Source organism: Aulostomus chinensis, chromosome 8, assembly GCF_037954235.1.
Source record: "Aulostomus chinensis isolate RoL2024-O1b breed Wild chromosome 8, RoL_Achi_v1.0, whole genome shotgun sequence".
Classification (NCBI taxonomy): domain Eukaryota; kingdom Metazoa; phylum Chordata; class Actinopteri; order Syngnathiformes; family Aulostomidae; genus Aulostomus; species Aulostomus chinensis.
Window position 1 is genome coordinate 11,907,240 of NC_141327.1, and position 23,213 is coordinate 11,930,452.

The window sequence follows — 23,213 nt, forward strand, 5'->3', positions numbered from 1 at the left end:
ATCACTGCCGCCTGATGTGGGATGAAGCCGTCACCCACCCATCTGTTGACCGCCCAGCTCAGTCTAAAATCCCAGACTCCGTAGCCCCTGCCCACCAGTGCGAGTCGGACTTTGTTAAGATATAAACTGGGTCGACACTGCGAACAAAGAGCACGGATTCGATGCGCAAAAAAATCCAGCCAATTCCACCTTAAATGTCATCTGCGTTTGTGGCGGAGACCCACCGGCGCCATCTTCGGTCCACCTTAAGCGCACATTGTGGCCAACGAACGCACCGAGCAGGCTTCCGTCCTCTTTCTCCAGCCGGGGATCGCACTCCGGCTCCCAGCTTTGACACAGCAGCGTCACTTGTGAAACAACAGAGGGAAGAGAGACGCACCCGAGCCAAACCCCATCCGCATCAGCAGGAGAACATGTCCGGGCCCAGTAAGTACCGAGACTGGATCCTAGAAACAATCGACTCTCTCCGCTCGAGGAAAGCCCGTCCAGATCTGGAGAGGATTTGTCGAATGGTTCGGAGGCGACACGGGTCAGACCCGGACCGAACCAGGACAGAACTGGAAAAACTGATTCAAGAGCAAACGGTGCTCAAAGTTAGCTACAAGGGGTCCATATCGTACCGGAACGCGGCGAAGGTGCAGAGGAAAAGCCGAAAGAAGAGTGAGTTTACGGGCAGCGGCGGCGGCGGCGCGGAGGCAGCAGCGAGGGAGCGGACCAAACACGACCATCTGAACAACAACGGCGACAGCGCGCACAGCTTCACCGACCAGGAGGAGGACTTTGAGCCCAGCCCAGCTCCCCATTCTCAAACACCGGCCCACTCCAGCACCGACCAGAAGCCCAAGTGTGCAGCCAGTCCGACAAGAAGCGGAAACGGGTGTCTCAGTTGTGGCGCAACAACGGGCTGCGCTGTCGGGAGCGGCTGTAAAGAGGAGAAAGCAAGTGCATCGAAGGGATGGGGACATCAGGAAGTGGGGGACTGCCCGTCGCCCGGTTACGGCCACGGAACAACCGACGGCGGTGATGATAGTAGAACTACGCCGAGCACAGCCGATGCAGTTCAGGGAGAGAAGGACTCGTCCGGAGCTGACACCCAGAACAAAACTTCCCGAGGAAGCGCCGTCGGCAGCCTCCCTCAACACAGACAGAAGCAGACTGCGCCCCTGCAGCCCAAACTTCGAGTGGCGGGAGGGGGCACCAGGACACCCGGGAACCACGCCAACTCCGACCTGGGCGACAGACTGGTGGCTTCTGTTCGCAGCCTGTCCGAGAGGAGCCTCCGTGGAGGAGGAGGAGGAGGAGGCGGAGGAGGGAGCTCCGCCGCGACGAGAGGCCACATGAAACCGCTCGGATTGAAGGAGATTTTGGGCTATCTGAGCAGCCAGGAGCGGCTCTCAGAGGAGAAGCTAACCAGAGGCAAAGTCAAAGTGGTCATGGAGAGAGAGGTGGCGAGAGGCAGGCTGCGCAGGACCCGCTGCGGGAACATTACTCTTCCTCTGAGGGGGATGGTGGTGGACGAGACGGTGCCGGAGAATGGGTCCGCTGACAGACTTGTGAGGAGTGCACTGCAGGACCAGCACTCCATGGAGAAGGTGGGTGATGCTGCCAACTTAATATTTCCAACACGTCCCGGGTGTGCAGTGTTTCATGGCTTCCTGATAAATTAATGATCACCGGTTCAACCCGCACACACTGCATCGGGGCGCGCTCCAATTCCTTCGCCCAATACGTGTTCTGGTTCTCGTTAAACATCTATGTTCTAATCGCGAAGCTCTACCTGGCTTCGCATTTCACTCGTGCGATGACAAGCAGGTCGTGTCTGTTTTTCGTTTGTCCTCTACAACCTCGGTAAATGGGTGTGTATGTGTGTCGCTCTGCTTCCTGCACAAAAGGTGCGGGTTAAAGCTCCTGAGCCGCTTCCCCGCTGCTGAAAAAAAAAACACGCACCCAGAGTGAGCGCGCCCACACCATAAAGAGCGTTTCTGCATGGCGCGAGCACAGGCAGGTTTTGGTTCCACATCAATGTTTTAGTCCCAGGAACATTTTTTTTCCTTTTTTGCGCGCATGAACTTTAGCCGTGCGGAACAGCGCAGCGCAGTAGGCGGTGTCTGTGTAAACTTGGGCGCTGCTGTGTCGCCCAGGCCGGCCGGAGGACTCAGCCCGAACACACCACGTCTGCTCGCTTATCATCTCGCATTTGCCCTTTGGTTCTGCTTGTTTTCCCCTTTATTTTCCGCGCATCCCTCCCGTTCCACGCCTCATTAAATCCTTTGTATCATTTCTGGCAGATGCCCCCCCCCCCCCCCCGCTCTCCTCATGTGTGCGCAGACGTTGGTAGGCTAACAGTAGGCGGCTAGTTATTTATCATGTGTGTCTCATTGAAGCTTTCCGCCCCGAACAGGCGCAGCAGACCTCATATTCTGTTCAAGTCCGAGTAAGAACTTAAGAGGATGAGGATGAAGAGTCGATCTCCACTTTTCTTCGTATAAATGTGGAGCTTCTTTTCTTCTTCTTCTTAAAACTTAATGTGTCTTTGCAGCCGCCTTCCCCCGCTCTCCGGGAGAACGTGCCAATGGAGACAACCAGTGAGGATGAGGAAGAACGGGAAGATAATGAGGAAGAGGAGGAACCCAGGAGTTCTGATGAGGAGGGAGGGCTATCCCCAGTAGCCATGACAACGGCAGACCTCGTTGAGAAAGTGGCAGAAGATGCTGAGATCCAGACAGTATCAAAGAAGGAGAGCCCCCAGCACCGGCAGCATGGCGGCAAAGGTGTGTGAACCCGAGAGGCACTAGGAGGAGGACAGCATCTGTCAGGACTTTGGTTATTAGATTTGTTTATGCTCATTAAAGTTGACAGCATTTCCATTAGAAAAATATTGATTTAAAAAAAAATCCTCATAAGTAAAGAGAAACATGATTTTTACTAGACTCCCAGTTATTTTACTGTTTATAACCCCCACCCATCCGCCCTCCTCTACTTTTTGCTGATGGTCTCTCAGGAATGGACTCGGCTGCTCTGGCAGCTTCCCTCTCTCAGTTAAACCAGGATGAACATCTGGAGGAGAGGCCCATCACCCCTGATCAGCTACATGTTAACACACAGGTAAATACAAATGAACAATCCTATTACATCTCATCTGTAATATTCTGATTATTCTGTTTCATTTTTAAAGCTGCACAAAAAGAGATTTTGATGTTACAATACTTAAATACGGATTTAAAAAAATATGTTTGTTATGTCAAGAGATTAATTAATATTTACTTCAAGAGACGAAGAGAAAGTATGAACACTGGCTATTCTTCTCTCTCTCTCTCTCTCTCTCTCTCTATATATATATATATATAAATAATAGATGATAGATACACAACTGATACACATATGTCTGTAACTATATGTCTATGTAGTCTTTGTAGTGAGATAGAGAGATAGATAGATACACACATATATGTATACACACATATATGTATACACACACACACACACACACACACACACTTCATTTTCAAGATTGTGCATGAAACAAGGAAACAAGACATTGTGATTGTGTGTGGACCCACATTTGTCCAGAGAGAGAAATAATCTGTTGATTGTAGGAAATGAAGTTTTGGTTGCCAGGTTGCGGGGCCCCAGATTTGTGGGAACTCATGACGCTCAAAATGACAAACACTGATGGATTCAAATCCCACTTCCACGTGAACAGAGTGCTCTGATAATCAGAGACGTCGCTTATGCCATTTTGGATTGTGTGTTCTGGCACCAGCAGCAAGGCTGCTGGTCCCTCCTCTACTTATTCTTTAATGTTCCCATTCATGAAAATAAACCAGATTGTCCTCAATACAGCTGGATTTGACTCATCAAACATTGAGGCCTCAGTACATTGAAATGTTTTAACATAAACCCTTTGTCCTCCTACAAGCTAAAATCAGCTGGAGCAGCTTTAATCATCGGTCTGCCCCCTTTGGAGCAATCAAGCTATGTGGAAATAAATCAGGCATCTCTATGCGGAGTTTTTTCATCTTTATAACTGAATTTTAGACATTAGTTTGAAATCTGCCATCACAAGCAACATAGCAGAGTCAAACTATCATACCCAGAATCCTTAGCATTCTACCAACTTCTTTTCAGCTGTTTCCAATACGCATTTGATTACATGGACTTCTTTACATGGTTCAATCCTCTGCTCAGCCCAGTATAAATAACTGGAATATTTGGACCTGACTCAATCATCAGCACGACTAAATACCCTCAGATATTGGTGATTGACGGAACAAAATGGTGTCTACCTCCTTATTATGTGTGGGTCCAAAGCTCTTTCTCAGTTTGCACAGGCGAGGCTTTTGATTTTTGGCCTTTGATTGGTTTTGAATATCCAGAGAGTTTGAATTTTATATTGAGAACCAGCTGCACCCAAGTCCATGTCCATGATTTTGATTGACATATCTCAGACCCTCCAAATAGTTTTTCTGCACCTTTTTAGTAGTGTTTTGGGTTCCTTACAGTGTTTAGTGTAGTCCATCCACCATCAACCTGAATAACCCAGCGTAGCGTTCAAAGACTTGAGATGGGACAGAGAATCACATCAAAAATCAACCAAATAACCCGATTCGTTCAACACTGGCCTGCCTGCCATCGTTTACGATGTTGTAGGTTGCGATTGTTAGCTTCTCCGTGAGCTCAGAAACACAGCCTGATGATAGCTTGTCCCCCATCTGCTTGTCCAATCTTCGGCAGGTGCATCAAACACATGGTTGTGGTGATTGTTGGTGCCCCAATCCTCCAGGCAGGCGCAGACAAACAGTGCGAAACATTCCGAATAATCCTGTCACTTTCCTGCTTTGTGTCTCTTTTTCACTGATGGCTGGCATCGTTTAGCTCCCCCCCCACTTCAACAAATCGTGATGCTTGTAATGCATGGACATCTTTCCCATCACTGGCCCATCACCTTGTCCTGCATATCTGGTCTTGGTACTGCAAGATGTCAATCATTCAGAACATAGTTTTGAAACCTTGAAGGCTTTTGTAAGCTCACATTGTCTTGTTTACATTCGCAGTCTTTCCCCCAGAGTCACTGAGTGCTAACATGTGTAACAAACCATTGGTGAAGTCTTTTCTTCGATTGTTTTACATCCTGCATCATGCATGTAGCTTGCATTCTTCAGTGCTTCTGCTGGTGCATTGTTTGATGTCCTGCCTCAATACTGCCACCAACTGGAGATCAGTGAAAGTGTCACACCATCAGCAGGAACGTGTCACTCCTCCTAATCAACGTGTGCGAAACCGTTGTCATAGCATTTGCTTCTAGTAGTCCAAAACTCCACAGGGTATCTTTAGATAAACATGAAATAGCAACAGAATAAACTTCAGTCTTGGATTCCTGTTATCATGCAACATCAGAAAAAACATGTACGTTTATAGATTTGACATAATTTGCTCTTTTTGTAACTAATACATTTTCTCCTGGATGAAAGTTCATGCGTGTGTGTGACATTGTTTAAAACAAACAAACACCAGATAGATGTTTTAGACTCAGAAAGATGGACAGCATTCCATCTCTCAGAAAACTCCAGTCAGCGACAGATGCTGGTTAAACTGAGGCGGGTCAGGACTGACTCTGTGTGGCTCTACTAGTGATGACTCATGCAGCGGTCCTCATCCTACCTTGCACTTCATCTTTTACCCCTCCAGATGGTCATGTTGTAGTGTTGTCCTGATGCACCCTGTTGCAACCAGCTCCTTTTATCCTTTGGTTTCAGTGCAGGTGGCAGCGCTCTCAGTGTTTGTTTTCATCTTATTCCAGGTGAAATATGTCAGGGTCATTTTTTTTTTTAAATTTAATCAACATCACTATTTGTATCCATCTTTTCTCTACACACAGACTCAGATGCAGCCAGCCAAACACACCCCGTCAGGCTTCAACAGTAAGTTCGACTCTGTAAATACTCTCAAATACGTGTGGTCGGTGTCAGCAGGGAATAAAACTCTGTTTGATTATCATTCCTAGTCTTGGAGTGTAAGACGGAGGTTGGAGTGTCGTCCTGCCTCCTCACACCCACTGCCTCTCCCAGAGACGCTTGCCTGTCTGAGGAGCGAGGGATGAACGGAGGGGTCACCAGTGGAGGGTGAGTGATCACACATCTTCCTTACAGAAGTAGAGGACAACTTTTTAAGTGCAACTAGTCAGAATACTGATTTGAAGAAAGGCAGCAGAGGCGCCTGTGTTATGGCTTTAAATTGTAAAGCAGCTCTTTGCACATATGCAGGTCTGGAGTGCTAACTGGATGTTGGATAAAAAAATATATAATTGACAAAATATAAATATGATTGGCAAGTTAAATATTTCTTTTGGATGTTGCTTTTTTTTTCTTTTCTTTTTTTACTTGACAAACAATGTTAATTCTTTAATCTTGCAGCTCTTGCAATCAGAAATGATTTATTGCAAACAATACTTCAGTTTGGTGAGGCTACAAAGTCATTGCTCTAGAAAATAACGGCAAGTTTTGTCACAGAGTGAAATGCTGAGCCTTTGCCATTTTCACTTCTCACTTGTTTGAGGGGCTTTTTGACTTGAGTCTATTTTTAAGTGAATGGAAGTGAAGGTCAGTATGAGGTGCAGAACAGTTTTCAAAGGTCTATTTTTCCAGGCCTTGTTAGAGGTCAGAGTTATGTGGCAAATATGGTTAAAGTTATATATTGAAGTGACCGTATCACACTGTATTAGTATGGATGTAGCCTGGGTAGCAAACATGTGAGAAGGGAAAAATAAATTGAAAGTGCTATAAAGAGCTGTTGAGCCTCTATGAGCTGCCGGATGAGCTTCAGTATGTCTCAGAGAACCTGTGGAACCCTACTGCAGAGATGAAACAGGATTCTTCCCAAAGATATTTATTATTTTGTTGGTGTATTTTGTTTGTTCTCTATTTTATCTGTGTCCAACGCTGCATTCGGTTGCTCCTTTTAATGTTGGAAATTTTCCACCGGAACACAAGTGGCAAACTCGTGATTGTCGTTGATACCCGAGCTGATGGGTGGTGACGTTACCCTGTTTGAGGGGTGCTGCTGTGGACAGTCCAATGACAGGCTGATGCTTAACCAGATCAGTCGTTGGACATCCTGTTTGCGGCAGTCGACAGAAAAGCTTCTGTTGAAGAGATGAAGAATGGGAAAAAAAATTCAGAAAGGATGGAAACTTCATTTCTGAGTCAGTTAATATTTTAACTGAGCCTGTCAGGCTGACCTGGTCGGGGGCAGGTTTTCCTTCAGTCGTCCTGGAGTTTATCGCTGTCTCCTCCCTCTTACAAAGCCACATTCATTCATTCATACACTCACTCAATCAGTCAAACAAGTAAACCCTAACCCTAACCCTAACTCCCAACATCTAACCCAAACAGCTAACCCTAACCACCTGTTGGGGGGCAGACCCTAACTCCTAATACCTACTGTAATACCAAACCCGAACCCTATTCCCAGCCCAAACATCTAACCCTAACCCTAACTCTAAACCTAACTCTAACTCAAACCCTCACCCTTAATGGAAGTGACTGAATGTGTTGCAACAATAGCCTGCCAACATAAATAGTGACTGTTATGTGATGTATCGACCAACTTTACGGCGAGTCGTGACCACATCACGTAAATCAGGTCATATTCATGATGGGACCACGTTGCTGATTAATCTATCTGAACATGATGCCATCACAAAAGGCCTTTTGTATGCTGCATAACTACCAGGGAGTGACTTAAAAGCTGTCAGACATTTCCAGACGATTCGACTCCTACCATTTTCCTTCACAGTCGATTAAATATCTCCGTAGTCTTGTCCGTCCTTACACCACCAACATAAAAGCTGCCACACACTGAAGTAGAATATTTACTTGATTTGATATATGAATGATTCAATTGACAAGCCACCATGACACTTTTATGCCTAAGCCTTTCAACTATGTTCATTTCATGGAGCTCCCAAGTCCACTTTGTGAATGAAAATGAAATGAAAATAAAATCTCAGGTTCACCAGTTTTTACCTGTCATTTTTACCTGTGATTCAGTTTCGAATGAGGTGACTACTTTCAAACGCACTCCTTCGCTGCTGCAGCCGTATTACTTTTTTCACATCTTTCTGTCAACTGTTGCCATGGTGATTGGTAGTATCGAGCTCCATTAATCTAGGGTTTTTATAGTTGTTGTGCACATGGATAACTCGGAGTGGACCCGCTCAGAGTTGAATGAACAAGCTCCAATCAGAAAACGCAGCGTTTCCTATCTGAGGGTACATCACTTAATCAGTTTGTGGAGCGTCTTTCATGAAACGGGCCCGAGGTGTTGAAGGTGAGCGAGCAGTTTTTCAGCTTGATTCAATGATCGGAGGCATTACCATGACTGAAGGTGTCAGCATATTTTGGAGGTTGTTGGCATGTGTGACTTGATTCTGATCTGTGAATGAATGGAATCCAGAGATATTGTTTGCTGGACCCACAACAGGCGTCCGAAACCCATTTGTACCTCAGGGGTTTATTTAAAGGCCCCTGTAACAGAAGTCAGAACACTCATTTCTTTATTTTTGTGAATCCAATTGAAACACAAAATGAGGGAGGGATTTGTTGCAGGTGTTTATTGGCTTGCACATGAACCTATAGCACCCCGGCCACTTCTTTTAGCTCTTCACTAACTTCAACAGGAATTAGCAATTTCACCAGGCGGCTCCTCTTAGACAATCCAAATGTTACCAGGCCAAACGGATAACATCACTATAGTGAAACGAGTCATTTCACCGGGATTGTGTGACGACTAAAACGGTGCATCCACTGTTTTAAAGCCGCCTCACTCACAAAGTCTGTGGGATAAACTCTTTCGGCCAACGCAGCGTGTCACATGGTGATCAGGGAGGGATTCCTTAATCTGAGAAAGCATTTTCATTGGATGCTTAATGAGTACACAGCCATTAATGCAGAATGAGTCATCAAACTTTTGAATGTTTTTTATTTAATAGGAAGACAAAAGGTAAGGATTTCAGCGTAAAAATATGTTCAAAGGGACGGAGAAGCAATGACCATATCGTACAATTCACTGATTCCCATTTTCGTACTACTATCAAATCGTTATGACCCTTCAGTGTTTCATCTTAGGCGTCTCATTTATGATATTTCCTCTTCTACATCCATTTATTCTTTCGTCTGTATGTGACTAACCTGCCAAGATCCTTCCTCAGGGTCATTGTGCTACTGCGCTGTCATAAATTCTGAGGATGGGGAGATGATCCCTCGCTATTTTTATGCTACTTTTATCCTCAGAGGTAGTATGCAATTTTAACTTCAATGTGATAAGGTATAGAGCCGATGATAAGACACTTAAGACGCAGTAACACCCTCCAGAATCAGCACATTTTCTCCAAATTACAGTATGCCGTTAAAGAGGAATCATTTTCCTGATCAAATCCCCCCTCATAGTGATAGAAATGATCGCAGTGTGATGTGAAAATATTTCAAGGCCTGTAGGTGTGTTGTATTCTTTGCAAATGCTATGTCCACACTGCAAGTGTATATGACCTGAGTATTTTATGGAAGGAATATAATATATACATGACTTATGCATGGGTTAGTGATGCATGTTGTCTTTCCTGTAGGATTTAAATGATGAACTGAATGTCAATGTTCTTTGTTTCTTGCTGCAGCAGTGCATGTGTTATTTAATAACCAGTGTAATGCTCGCTCGCACGCACGCACACACACACACACACACACACACACACACACACACACACACCTTTTTTAACAGATATTGTTCAAGTGGACTTACGACTGGATATAAAAATCATCAGTAACCTGCTGGAAACTTTTTGTTCCTTATTTCGTTATAGGGGTTTATAATTTAAATTTAATACACCCTCTCTCTTGTCATTCTAGCTTCATGAATCCTGAGGGGACCAGTGGGAGCCCAGTAGACTGGACCGTGTCTGATGTGGTCAGTTACTTCACAGCAGCAGGTTTCCCTGAGCAGGCTGCTGCATTCAGGACCCAGGTGAGTCTCTTTAGTCCACCACTAGAGGGCGCCACAGGCAGAACACATGTCTCTACATTGACCATCACACAGTAACTGACATCTTCCTACCTGCATTGCTTTGTTCTCTTCATTAGGAAATCGATGGAAAGTCTCTTCTCCTCATGCAGCGTAATGATGTTTTGACTGGTCTGTCAATCAGACTTGGCCCCGCCCTCAAGATCTATGAGCGTCATGTAAAGGTTTTACAGAAAACACACTTTGAGGACAGCGACTGCTAAAGACAGAAACATGAAATACACACAGACTTTTAGATCAATATCTACATATAAATCAAGTATTATATAAAACTGCATGCATAATATACAATTTATACACTTAAATGTTCAACTGCGCACGCGCGCGCACACACACACACACACACACACACACACACACACACTCATACTTCCTCCTGGCCTTCTACTATTGCTGTGGTTGATGAAAAATACTCATAAAAAAGACTTTTTACCAAACAGAGCACAAATGTTGCAAATGCAGAGTTTCAAAACAGTTGTTCTTTTCTTCTTTACTACGATCAAGCACTTTTTCTCCACTAAACTGTGCATTATGTTTTGTTTATGAACTGGTACTGTTAATTTGACCTTAAAGCACATTTTGAAAGAGGTGTGGTGTTCCTGTCTGTCTTTTGGCCACTATGAAAGGAGGGTTTCTTGCTGTGAGTGTGTGTCTGTCCACACACTCATACGGTGAGTGTGTGGCAGCATGACAGAGCTTTGAACTGTGATCTTATTACACATGGACTGGATTCGATAGATGCTGCTAGCTTTCATGTTTTGATCAAATCTGGTGCAAGCCTCAAAGCAATAAGATGTTGATTCCATTGAAAGCTTTTAGAGGTTGTTGATCTTGTCAGCTCGTAGCTTGACTGGTGTTTGATTTTATTTTTCAATTCAAATGCCAGTCATATACACAAGTGTGTTGCTTTCAACTGAGAGAGAAAAAAAATCTGGGTTCTGGACTGATCTCGTTAACTCCAAAAAAAAAAGAAAAATCTAAGGTCCATGAGAAGCTCTCTCCTTTTACATTTACCATCATAGATCTGTACGTACCACACAGGACCGTTGGAGGCTTGTTTATCAGGGTTCGGCTGATAAGCAGAAATAACCGTAGTTTCATGTGAGCCTCTCATTGGGATTTAGATTTTTCTTCTTTTTTTTCCACCTTCCTGAATTAACAAGATGATCACAATAAAAAATCTGCTCTATTTTCCCTAAATTGATGAGGTAATTTGATTTGAACGAGGCTGATTGATACTCTAAATTGACCGTAGGTGTGACTGTGAGTGTGAATGGTTGTCTGTCTCTATGTGTTGGTCCTGTGATGGACTGGAGACCTGTCCAGGGTGAACCCTGCCTCTCACCCAAAAGCCGCTGGGATAGGCTCCACCCCCCCCGTGACCCTTAACAGGATAAGCAGAAGAAAATGGATGGATGGAATTTGATTGATCATTCTGAATGTTCATTCAGAAACACGAGGCAGATTTTTATTTTCTCAAGTTAATGCAATACGCTTGCATGGACATAAAGTTGCACACCAGCCAGAATTAAAATGAGAAGAACAATTAACTGTCAGCTAGATGTGATGAACATGTAAATATACTCAAGCAAACAGATTCATCAGCTTCCATTTATTAATGACATAGAGACGTTTATCTCATCGAAGGACACTGAAAGGGTCAATCTCATGCCACCAGCATTTTTTTTAATCCACTTTAAACCAAATGCTGTCTCACTGTCTCACACATTGTTTTCACCTTTCATCAGCAAACATTCCAGGTTCTGCAACGCCATTGTGTTCACCTCAGAGAATTCCCTTTTGTTTTTTAAAAAAAAAAGAAAGAAAAAAGTATTTATATTTGTATAAATGGTTTCAATAAAGGTAGATATTTTCAGTCCATTCTGCACAATGTCTCTACCTCTCTCTCTCATTTCATCTCCTCCATCTTCACTACTATCCAGGTTATAACTGTTGTTTGAAAGTGGATTTTCCAGTGTTTGATGCCCCGTTCGGATCATTCTCATTCACAGGCGGATTGTACAGTACCACAGTTGCTTGTTATTTGTCCAAGGACAACTTGAGTAATAAAAGCTTCATGAAAACATCATAATGTGTCCATCTGTGTGTGTGTGTGTGTGTGTGTGTGTGTGTGTGTGAGTGTGTGTGTGTGTGTTCATGCTCTGTTGTGTTTGGATTTTCACCATGTGTGGGTTTAGTGTGTGAGGGAGTGCATGTGTGGAATCCACTTTTGGGTCACAACAGCAGGGACTCTAGTGGGGAAAATACATGTTGCTATTTAGTTAAAAAGAGGACTGTAGTTTCAAGTCTGTTCTTTCAGAAATCCTTCTCTGCAGACTACGATGAACATTGTAAGTAAGTCAGGAAGCCAGATAGACACTGGCGTTTGGAAACATGCAGAGGAAGAAATATCATGCTAAATCTGTCCTGGGACACTCTCCAAAGTAGGTGCTCCAGAACGGTGTGTGTGTGTGTGTGTGTGTGTGTGTGTGTGTGTGTGTGTGTGTGTGTGTGTGTGTGTGTGTGTGTGTGTGTGAGAATGTGGGTGCACATGATGGTACAAATACGACAGGGGAAGCAGATGGGCGTATTTATACCTCCGCTGTGGCACAGAGGGCTTCAGCTCCTACAAACATGGTGGCTCAAGGCAACAGAGGAAAGAGGAAACACTGAGAGAGAGACTGCTGGGAGAACCACATCAGGGCAGCTCCGTCAGCACCTGACACTGTTGGTACTGATCAGAGCAGAGAAGCGATCAGAGCGAACACAGACAAGAGCAAGGGGCTGAACCCAGAGAGTGAAAAAAATTAAAGGAAATCAAAGTTGACAAAGAGGACAGCCATGCCTGGTCCAGGAGGAGCAGAGTGAGTCAAACAGCTGCATTCACACCGACTAATGAGTGTGTGTGATTAACTGAGCATAGTATTAAAATGTAGAGATTTCCAATACTTGTATATTTCTGTATCAGCAGGTAAATTCCATGTGCATATTTGATGTTTTTAAAGACACAAATATATTTACACATATGTCAAACCCCCCATGTTTACAGACTCATGATTTAGTTGCTATGTGCAAAGTATGAGGGTCTAAATACAGCTCTCTGTCACATGTGGAAATTAGAGCTACTAGTGCCGTGTGTGTGTGTGTGTGTGTGTGTGTGTGTGTGTGTTTGTTTCATAATGTGTCTCTTGTTTGGAAGCCTGAAGGGAGAAGATTTGTCCACTGCCATCCTGAAGCAGAAAAACAGACCAAACCGACTCATAGTGGATGAAGCTCTAAATGAGGACAGCAGCATTGTTAGCCTGTCACAGGTGTGTGTGTGTGTGTGTGTTTGTGTGTGTGTGTGTGTGTGTGTGTGCGTGTGTGTGTGTGAGGAGTTCTGCAGACACCTTCTCAAACTTGTGATGAGTGATTTTTTTACTCCCACCAGAATAAAACTGAGGAGCTGCAGCTCTTCCGGGGGGACACAGTGGTGTTGAAAGGCCGGAAGCGTCGGCAGACGGTGTGTATCGTCCTGACTGATGACACCTGTGGGGATGAACGTATTCGTATGAATCGTGTGACTCGTAACAACCTGCGTGTGCGACTCGGTGATGTTGTCAGGTAGATCTCATGTGAAGTTCATGATTTGAAAAAATAAATCAGAAATAATCCACTGATTGCTGTTGTGTGCACTTTTTACTGGACTACGCCCCTTTGATGATTCAAAAGTCTTCAGATTATAATCTCACATGATAATCTTGCTCACAGTTAAAGCAGATATTTCCAAACATTTTGTCAGCATTTCTACAAATTCAGTGTGTAGTTGTTTTCCCTGTTACTTTCTGTAACTGTATTTTGCTGCTTTTACTCCTGATGGAATATTTTTACCATGTGCTGTTTTACTCACCTTTGTGTTGTGCAGTATCCATGCCTGCCCTGACATCAAGTATGGGAAGAGAATCCATGTCCTTCCCATAGATGACACCATTGAGGGGCTGACAGGGAACCTTTTTGAGGTTTTCCTCAAACCATACTTTCTGGAGGCGTACCGGCCCGTATATAAAGGTACCACAGCAGCACAGTCATGGCCACAAATATTTTCTCACATCAACAGCATGTAACACCCAAACCTGTCATCACCATCCCAAACACATTCAGATGCTCTTATAAATCCGGGGACCTGTAATCTGTGTTGACAGGTGACATCTTCCTGGTGAGAGGGAGCATGCGAGGGGTTGAGTTTAAGATAGTAGAGACGGACCCCAGCCCTCACTGCATCGTTGCCCCTGACACTGTCATCTACTGTGAGGGAGAGCCAATCAAAAGAGAGGTCTGGGTTGTGCAATGTCAGTGTGTTTCAATATCTGTCTTCTGAGGAGCTGATTTTAATGTGTTTTCACAACAGTTTTGCTGACATTTTTCAGCGGTCTATCTCTCATGAATACGAGGTAGAATAACCAGATAAGCCCAGATCATGTCATCATGCGTTTCAAGGAGATTTTCCAGGCGATTAATCATCCTGATGCCATTTCCATTGTTATTTGGCCTGAAAGAGAGTTACAGGACTAAGTAAAACTCCTCATTCTCAACAAGGTCTCCATGGCACTCCTCTACAGCAAGAAGATTTAGATGCTCTTTATTAAAATTCATATGATTAAAAGAGACTCTGATAGGCATACTAACAATATGCACCTGAGTGTGTATATATTTATATTTATATTTATATTTATATTTATATTTACATTTGTATTTGTATTTGTATTTATATTTATATTTATATTTATATTTGTATTTGTATTTGTATTTGTATTTGTATTTATATTTATATTTATGTTTATATTTATATTTATATTTGTATTTATATTTATATTTATATTTATATTTATATTTATATTTATATTTATATTTATATTTATATTTATGTTTATATTTATATTTATATTTGTATTTATATATATGATATTCATGACAGGATGAGGAGGAGAGCCTGAATGACGTCGGCTATGATGACATCGGAGGCTGTCGAAAGCAACTTGCTCAGATTAAAGAGATGGTGGAGCTTCCTCTCAGACACCCTGGTCTCTTCAAGGCTATAGGTGTTAAGGTGTCTCACACACACGAAACACATTCATCCACTAATCTGCCTCACCCCTCTTTCATAACTCAGTGAGTATGTTGCTCCCACAGCCCCCCAGAGGGATCTTGCTTTATGGGCCTGCTGGGACAGGGAAGACCCTGGTGGCCCGAGCAGTAGCCAATGAAACCGGTGCCTTCTTCTTCCTTATCAACGGTGAGGCTTTCTTCTCCTCCCTCCATCTTGTTGATGAAGAGAAGAGAAAAGTTGATCAACTGTGGCTGAATTTCTCGTTTACAATACACAGCATAGTGTGGGAGGAAAAAATTTCCAAATGTGTTATTTTCTGACAAGGTCCTGAGATCATGAGTAAGCTGGCGGGAGAGTCAGAGAGCAATCTGAGAAGAGCATTTGAAGAAGCAGAGAATAATGCTCCTGCCATCATTTTTATTGATGAACTGGACGCCATCGCCCCAAAAAGAGAGAAGGTAAAGAAGAGCCAGCAAGCCCTGTCTCTACTAGAGACACTTTACATCCGACTCTGTGTGTGTGTTTGTGTGTGTGTGTGTGTGTGTGTGTGTGTGTGTGTGTGTGTGTGTGTGTGTGTGTGTGTGTGTGTGTAGACCCATGGTGAGGTGGAGAGGCGTATTGTGTCCCAGCTTCTGACCCTGATGGATGGCCTGAAGCAAAGAGCTCATGTGGTTGTCATGGCAGCAACAAACCGACCTAACAGCATTGACCCCGCCTTGAGACGCTTTGGTCAGGACACACATTCACACAAACACACACACTCACATGATTACAGAAACCAAGCTCACACACCTACACACACTGACCAATACGGGGATGTCTCCATCTAGGCAGGTTTGACCGAGAGATCGATATCGGGATCCCTGATTCAACAGGCAGGCTGGAGATCCTGCAGATCCACACCAAGAACATGAAACTGGCTGATGATGTGGACTTGGAGAGGGTGAGAGTGTTGGGCAGCACCTTCCATACACACATCAAAACAAGTTTTTATCTTCAGCTAATAATGGACTTTGAGTAATTGTTTAATCATTTTTTAGGCAATAATGAACTGAAAGTTGAAACAAAAATGCCAGCGTCTTGTTTCATTCTGAGGATCCATCCATCCATTTTCTTCTGCTTATTCCTGTTAAGGGTCACAGGGGGGCTGGAGCCTATCCCAGCAGCTATGGGTGAGAGGCAGGGATCACCCTGGATGGGTCTCCAGTCCATCGCAGGACCAACACATAGAGACAGACAACCATTCACACTCACAGTCACACCTACAGTCAGTTTAGAGTATCAATCAGCCTCGTCCTCTCTTGATGTCTTTGGACTGTGGGAGGAAGCTGGAGTACCAGAGAGAACCCACACAGGAACAGGGAGAACATGGAGACTCCACACAGAAAGATCCTGTGATGGAGCCAGGACTCAAACCCAGAACCTTCTTGCTGAGGGGCGACAGTGCTGACCACTGCACCACCGTGCCGCCCATTCTGAAGATGCACTTCTTTATTTTCTGTGACAACACTTGGAAAAGGTTACAATAGAAGTAATTCAATTTTAGACTCCAAATATCATTCTCACTATCATCATCACCAACGTTATCATCATAGCTAACAACGTATAAAGTAAATTAATGACAGAGATTTATTGGCTGGTAATAAATGTGTGGAGTCTGCATGTTCTCCCTGTTCCTGTGTGGGTTCTCTCTGGTTCTCCAGCTTCCTCCCACAGTCCAAAGACATCAAGAGAGGATGAGGCTGATTGATACTCTAAATTGACTGTAGGTGTGACTGTGAGTGTGAATGGTTGTCTGTCTCTATGTGTTGGTCCTGTGATGGACTGATGACCTGTCCAGGGTGAACCCTGCCTCTCACCTGAAGGCTGCTAGCACAGTCTACAGCCCCCCCCCCCCCCCCGCGACCCTTAACAGGATAAAAAGTAGAAAATGGATGGATGGAATCAATTTTTCCTTGAGGGAGTAAATATGTTTAATACTGTAAATAAGGGATGAGAAGATTAAGTTTTCAAGTGACAACCCTCTAGCAATAACTGACTGAATGAAACTGAGGCCAAGTTTCTCAGTTTCAAGTTGCTAGTGAGAGTTGTTGTCATGAAGATCCAGTGCACCTAATCTGGTTTCTGTCATGCCATTGAATGAGTTTAATCGTGATACTGTAATCCCACAGACATGGTCTCGTAGGGCCCTACTCTACCTACTAGTAGGTGTAAGAGGCTTGACCCAATGTTATTAATGCCCAGTAGGGTTGTTATGAGCTTGTGTTTCATATTCCTAATTCTAAACCTTAGGTGTTAGGGTTAGGGTTAGGGTTGGGGTTAGGAGCTTTAAAAAGCCAAACCAACACCATGTGGTGTAATCTTAAATATACATGTGTGTGTCCTGTGTGAGAGTTATTAAACATATGTAAATTCTATTTACCAGATTGGCACTGACACCCACGGACATGTGGGTGCTGACTTGGCTGCTTTGTGCTCTGAAGCTGCTCTGCAAGCCATCCGCAAGAAGATGACGCTCATAGACCTGGAGGACGAATCTATTGATGCTGACCTGCTCAACTCCTTAGCTGTCACTATGGATGACTTCAAAGTACACACACACACACACACACACACACACACACACACACACACACTAAACTAAAGTCTATCCTACTTAATGGAAATTAGGACTCTGAGAATTTTAGTCTTCAAAATCACAACACCACTGTGTTCTTCTTAGTGGGCGCTGGGTCAGAGCAACCCATCAGCTTTGAGAGAGACCTTCGCAGAAGTGCCTCAGGTCAACTGGGAGGACATTGGTGGTCTGGATGAGGTCAAGAGGGAACTGCAAGAACTGGTTCAGGTGGAGGAAACACCCATCACACCAGACACTGTACATACCTATATACTGTATATCAGTCCAACCAACAATACGTGGATCTTCATCTTGCTCTCCTCAGTATCCTGTGGAGTATCCAGACAAGTTCCTGAAGTTTGGGATGACCCCGTCTCGGGGGGTGTTATTCTACGGTCCTCCAGGCTGTGGGAAAACGCTTCTGGCTAAGGCCATCGCTAATGAGTGCCAGGCCAACTTTGTCTCCATCAAAGGACCCGAGATGCTCACAATGTGGTTCGGAGAGTCAGAGGCAAATGTTAGAGACGTCTTTGACAAGGTGGGAACAGAGCAAAACCAAACATCATTGGGACCTTTTGGTCGTGTCATTACTTCAGAATGCTTGTGAGTGGAAAATGTGTCTCAAGCATGGGTTTCCAAAGTGGAGGTCACAATACACATATGGGGGGGGGGGGGGGGGTACCAAGATGATTTCCAGATAATTAAAAAAAATGATTAAGAAAGGCCTTCATTGTTTTTAAAGATAAAATTGTTCTATTACCACAATGATTGATATGAATGCTTCACTCACCTCAGAGGATCGTGGGGTAGCAACTCTTAAGCAATTTTGAGGGTCCTGAGCTGAAGAGTTTGGGAACTCCTGATCTAGATATCATGCTGACCCTCTTTCTCCCCCTCAGGCAAGACAGGCAGCCCCCTGCATCTTGTTTTTTGATGAGTTAGACTCCATTGCTAAATCCAGAGGAGGAGGAGCTGGGGATGCCGGCGGGGCTGCTGACAGAGTCATCAACCAGATCCTAACAGAGATGGATGGCATGTCCGACAAAAAGAATGTTTTCATCATTGGTGCCACAAACAGGTGCACAGGACATCTACTCTGCCTGTATTGGAGCTCGAGCTCGGACAACTTCAAATCTCTTTCTCTTTCTTCTCTCCTCTTCTCACACTAGACCAGACATCATAGATGCCGCCATCCTCCGGCCGGGCCGTTTAGACCAGCTCATCTACATCCCGCTCCCAGACAAACGCTCTCGCACCGCCATCCTACGTGCCAACTTGCGCAAATCTCCAGTTGCACGCGTCAGTGACACAAACAAGAATTGCTTTTGCAAAAAAGGAATAGTTCACCAAAAAAAAGAAAATTCATGTTATGTATTGTATTATTCTCCTCATACTTATTTTAGTCCATAAAACACTGCTGGAGTTCACAGGAGAGGGTGTTGCAGTATTTCCTGTTCAACTGAAATAAATGGTGACCAGTTTTCAACTGTTAAAAAAATAGATAATAAAACCTGAGACATAGACATGCCAAGTTATTTTGGAGAAAAAAAAATCACTGACTCCATGTTTCATGCCTCACACTCAAAACATGACATCATGTCTGGGAACTACAGGCTACAGTGAGCAGAGAGCCTAAAAACATAATGACTGAATGTTCCTTTGTAGGTGGACCATCCCTTTAAATATTTGTTATTGTTCGATTGACTCAATAGGAAACTTCGTACCACATAGCTGATCAAATTCTGCATGCACTGCTGGTATTTCATCTCTAACATCAATGCATTAAAAGCTGCTGTTGTTAAGAAGTAGCAGTAACCTCATTCAGTTGATACATAACACTTTTTTCAAGTAAACAATCATTAACATCATTTAACAATGAAAGATTTCCTGACATTGTTCTTTTCACTGTAAAATTTAAATTGTGTCAGGTGATAACACAAACCCCTTGATTTACCTTTTTCTCTTTCCTTTAGCTCATCCTTTCTCTCTTTCCCGTAGGATGTAGACCTTGAGTACCTGTCTGATATCACAGATGGCTTCTCTGGAGCCGACCTGACAGAGATCTGCCAACGGGCTTGTAAACTGGCGATCCGTGAGGCCATCGAGGCCGAGATTAAGGCTGAGCGGCAGAGGCAGAGCAGACCAGGCATCCCCATGGTCAGACTGCTGCTTCACTGTACCCTTGCTCATGTCATACAATGTTTTAAACTGGTGGACACTGAAGTACACACACACACACACACACACACACACACACACACACACACACACACACACACACACACACACACACACACACTCAAAACCTCTCTCTCTCTCTCTCTCTCTCTCTCTCTCTCTCTCTCTCTCTCTGGCTCCACTCTTCAAAAAAGTACCGAGCTGTGTGTGCTCGGAACAGAATGAAGCAGTGGAAGATAAAATGTTCCCTAAAGGGCGGCTGTGTGTTTTGTAACTTTCAGCCTTTGGACAGGGAACACACACACACACACACACACACACACACACACACACACACACACACACACACACACACACACACACACACACACACACACACACACACTATGATGTCATGATGTCTCTGTATCTGTAGGATGAAGACTTTGATCCAGTCCCTGAGATCAGGAAGGATCACTTTGAGGAGGCAATGCGATTTGCCCGGCGCTCTGTCAGTGACAATGACATCCGTAAATATGAGATGTTTGCTCAAACTCTGCAGCAGAGCCGGGGTTTTGGAAACTTTAGGTACACAAACACATACAAATTACAGCATGTACATTCCATTGAATGGTCAATTTCACCTTGTTTTACCAGATGTGCACATTCTACTCTTCTCCACTCAGGTTCCCTTCTGCTACTGGTTCTCAGTCTGGACAAGAGTCAAGCTCCCGATCAAGGAGGCCAGGACTGTACGGGGAGGAGGGGGATGAAGATCTCTATCAGTGATAAAATCTCATCAGATAATGAAAAGGCTGTTCAGTATTTTTTTCTTCCAATACAGAGGTTTGTTTCCTTGGAGGAATTGAAAAAAGAACAATAGAGTTACTGGAAGTTCAGATATATTGCAATAAAATTTAAAAGAAAGTACCTTTACGAACAATAGATGACATGAATTAAACAAAAATTTAGATAAAAATTATCCATATGTTGTGTTTTAATGAGTCTCAATGTAAAATAAACATGTTTTTAAAAAAACACATCAAAGCTTTACGACTATGTACACTGTATTCTGCCATGGAAGGTATGTCTACTGTATGTGTGAGTTTAAAATGTGATAAATAAATATATTTGTATGTCTCTATGACTGTTTATTTTTGTACAAGTATCAATACAAGCATTATCAGAGTATTATTGGCAAAAAAAATCAAAGTGGAGACATGGCTGGATTTTCGACTGGATGATCAAGCAGGAATGATGTTATAGTTTTACATAGATAAATATTACAAACTGATTTGTGGTATAATCATTTCCAACACCAAAACACGAAGAAATCGTTGAAATATTAATTGTGACCCGCCAGCGGAACCTTTGCTACTTGACTACAAGGAGGGGAAAGTATTCCTCTGAACTACGGTGCAGCTATTTATTTCCGGTGGAGGCGGTAGTGGAATCAAGGGTTTTAGTGGAGGTGACCGAATGTCGGACTCATTTGGGAAATTTTAGATTAACGTGACGTAAAAGCAAAAATACAGTATATTTCTCTGTAAATAACTGTTTTAAATCGTCGGTGACATGGGAGCTCACCTGGTCAGACGGTATATCACCGAAAAGGACACCGAACCGGACCCATCGAAGAACTATGAGTTCGACCCCCACTTCGGTTTCCCAGAGAGGAAAGAAAGAGGTTTGTCCGGAGTTAAATGCTTATTAAACGTGTAGCTTCATTTTATATGCATTTACTGTGGTTTGACAAAGATAGCTTTATATGTGGCAGTAATCTGGTCATGCTAGGTCTGGAGCTAGCAAGTGTCCGAGGAGGAGCAAAGTGTCAAGTGACAGAACTGCTGCAGTTTGCTGTGCGTAACGCCCGTATTACTGTCTCGTATTTATTCCTACATATAAAAAGTACTTGGAGTTGCACCGAAGTCATGTCGCTATTTGTATTAAGGAAATGCTCCATTTCGGATTGTTACTGTTACCCACCTTTAGCTGTGGAGTCTGAATCGGCACAATAACATCGAATAACAATTAACAAATAACAGATTACATATTATGATTTATTAAAGACTATATCTCTGGCATTAAGTTACACTTAAATATGCAACTTTTTGGCGCATTGAATGAGACAGCGTGCTGTTGTTGCACAGATTCAGAACATATAACAGATGAGTATATTACGAGGTGACGGAACTCTATGCCAGACATGACTTGTGTCATGAAGTGACTACATTAACTGTCCTCTTGATTTCAAAGTGAAGCCGCATTCATCATTGTACATATATCCACATGGTAAGTATACTCTGAAATATGTTGCTGTTCTGCAGAGATGGTGGCCACCCAGGTGCAGATGAACATGGCCCAGTTACCTTTGGATGAGAGGGACTACTGTGCCCATTTCCTCATAAAACTCATGAAGTGCAAGAGGGATAACTGGCCTAACTTCCTGGCCTGCAAGGGTGAGAGACATGACTGGGACTACTGCGAACACCAGGAGTAAGTGTCTCAGGTTGCTCTCGTGTGGAGTTGTAACAGATCTACTTGATATAGAGCGAAAAATAACACGTGAGCGTCCTGTAGTTTCTTCTTTATTTATTGCTTATTTAGGCTTTTATCTACAATTGCAAACCAGCTTGAAGTTTGGGTGTGTGAGCAAACCTTCAGAGTCCCGGTCTGTGGCTCATAAATCATATCCCTCAATGATGGCGCATGCTGCAGCTGTGTTGTTTGGTAGCACCATCGACCCGTGACACAACTAGTGTTTAAGTGAGAAAATGGGTCTTGATGGTGGCAATTGTTGATAAAAGGATGGTTGAGCTCCCGTTTAAAGTGGTTTTGTAGGTAATGTGTTCAAGTTCAACATTTTTTCCTCATTTTCATCAAGAAGTATATTTCTGTTTCTATCCCCCAGCTAACTTCTAAGTAGATTCCACATCCCTAGCTTGCATTGAACAGTGCAACATAAATTTTGAAAAAAGAATGTCACATCTGTCATCAACTGTTTCTGTCTGCAGCTACGTGATGCGTATGAAGGAGTATGAGAGGGAGAGGAGGCTCCAGCTGAGGAAGAAAAGGATTGAGGCTCAGTCTGAAGCTGCATGATCAGCATGTTTCTTCCTCTCTGTATATACCTGCCGCTGTTCACATTAAACAATCCTGTTTAAGCTCGACACTTACATTGTTTTTGCTCAATTAAGAACTTCATCAGAAAGGTTTAACTCAGGTCAAGTGAGACAAAAATTCCTCCCAGGTGGGAATCAAAGCAGAGGGACTGATTTT

General features: G+C 43.6%; 3 protein-coding genes across 3 annotated transcripts; all 3 read left to right on the forward strand.

Annotated features, from left to right (window-relative positions):
- Positions 1–123: 123 nt before the first annotated feature.
- samd1b (sterile alpha motif domain containing 1b) lies at positions 124–12,145 on the forward strand. The gene is made up of 7 exons (XM_086210985.1): positions 124–1,592; positions 2,540–2,771; positions 3,002–3,105; positions 5,879–5,921; positions 6,005–6,122; positions 9,903–10,017; positions 10,134–12,145. Exons 1-7 carry the CDS (start codon positions 195–197, stop codon positions 10,275–10,277), a joined length of 2,154 nt encoding a protein of 717 aa, XP_086067111.1. The 5' UTR covers positions 124–194; the 3' UTR covers positions 10,278–12,145.
- A 1,108-nt stretch (positions 12,146–13,253) lies between these two features.
- Positions 13,254–21,006, forward strand: LOC147257168 (transitional endoplasmic reticulum ATPase-like). The gene is made up of 17 exons (XM_086210016.1): positions 13,254–13,385; positions 13,505–13,677; positions 13,979–14,121; positions 14,256–14,386; positions 15,029–15,160; positions 15,244–15,346; positions 15,485–15,618; positions 15,754–15,889; positions 15,991–16,103; positions 17,586–17,750; positions 17,883–18,005; positions 18,103–18,315; positions 18,677–18,855; positions 18,947–19,076; positions 19,776–19,934; positions 20,371–20,522; positions 20,621–21,006. The coding sequence occupies exons 1-17, from the start codon at positions 13,254–13,256 to the stop codon at positions 20,721–20,723; spliced, it is 2,421 nt and encodes an 806-aa protein (XP_086066142.1). The 3' UTR covers positions 20,724–21,006.
- Positions 21,007–21,360: 354 nt separating this feature from the next.
- On the forward strand, positions 21,361–23,104 carry ndufb7 (NADH:ubiquinone oxidoreductase subunit B7). Its single transcript, XM_086210990.1, has 3 exons — positions 21,361–21,621; positions 22,262–22,430; positions 22,949–23,104. The coding sequence occupies exons 1-3, from the start codon at positions 21,510–21,512 to the stop codon at positions 23,034–23,036; spliced, it is 369 nt and encodes a 122-aa protein (XP_086067116.1). The 5' UTR covers positions 21,361–21,509; the 3' UTR covers positions 23,037–23,104.
- Positions 23,105–23,213: the final 109 nt, after the last annotated feature.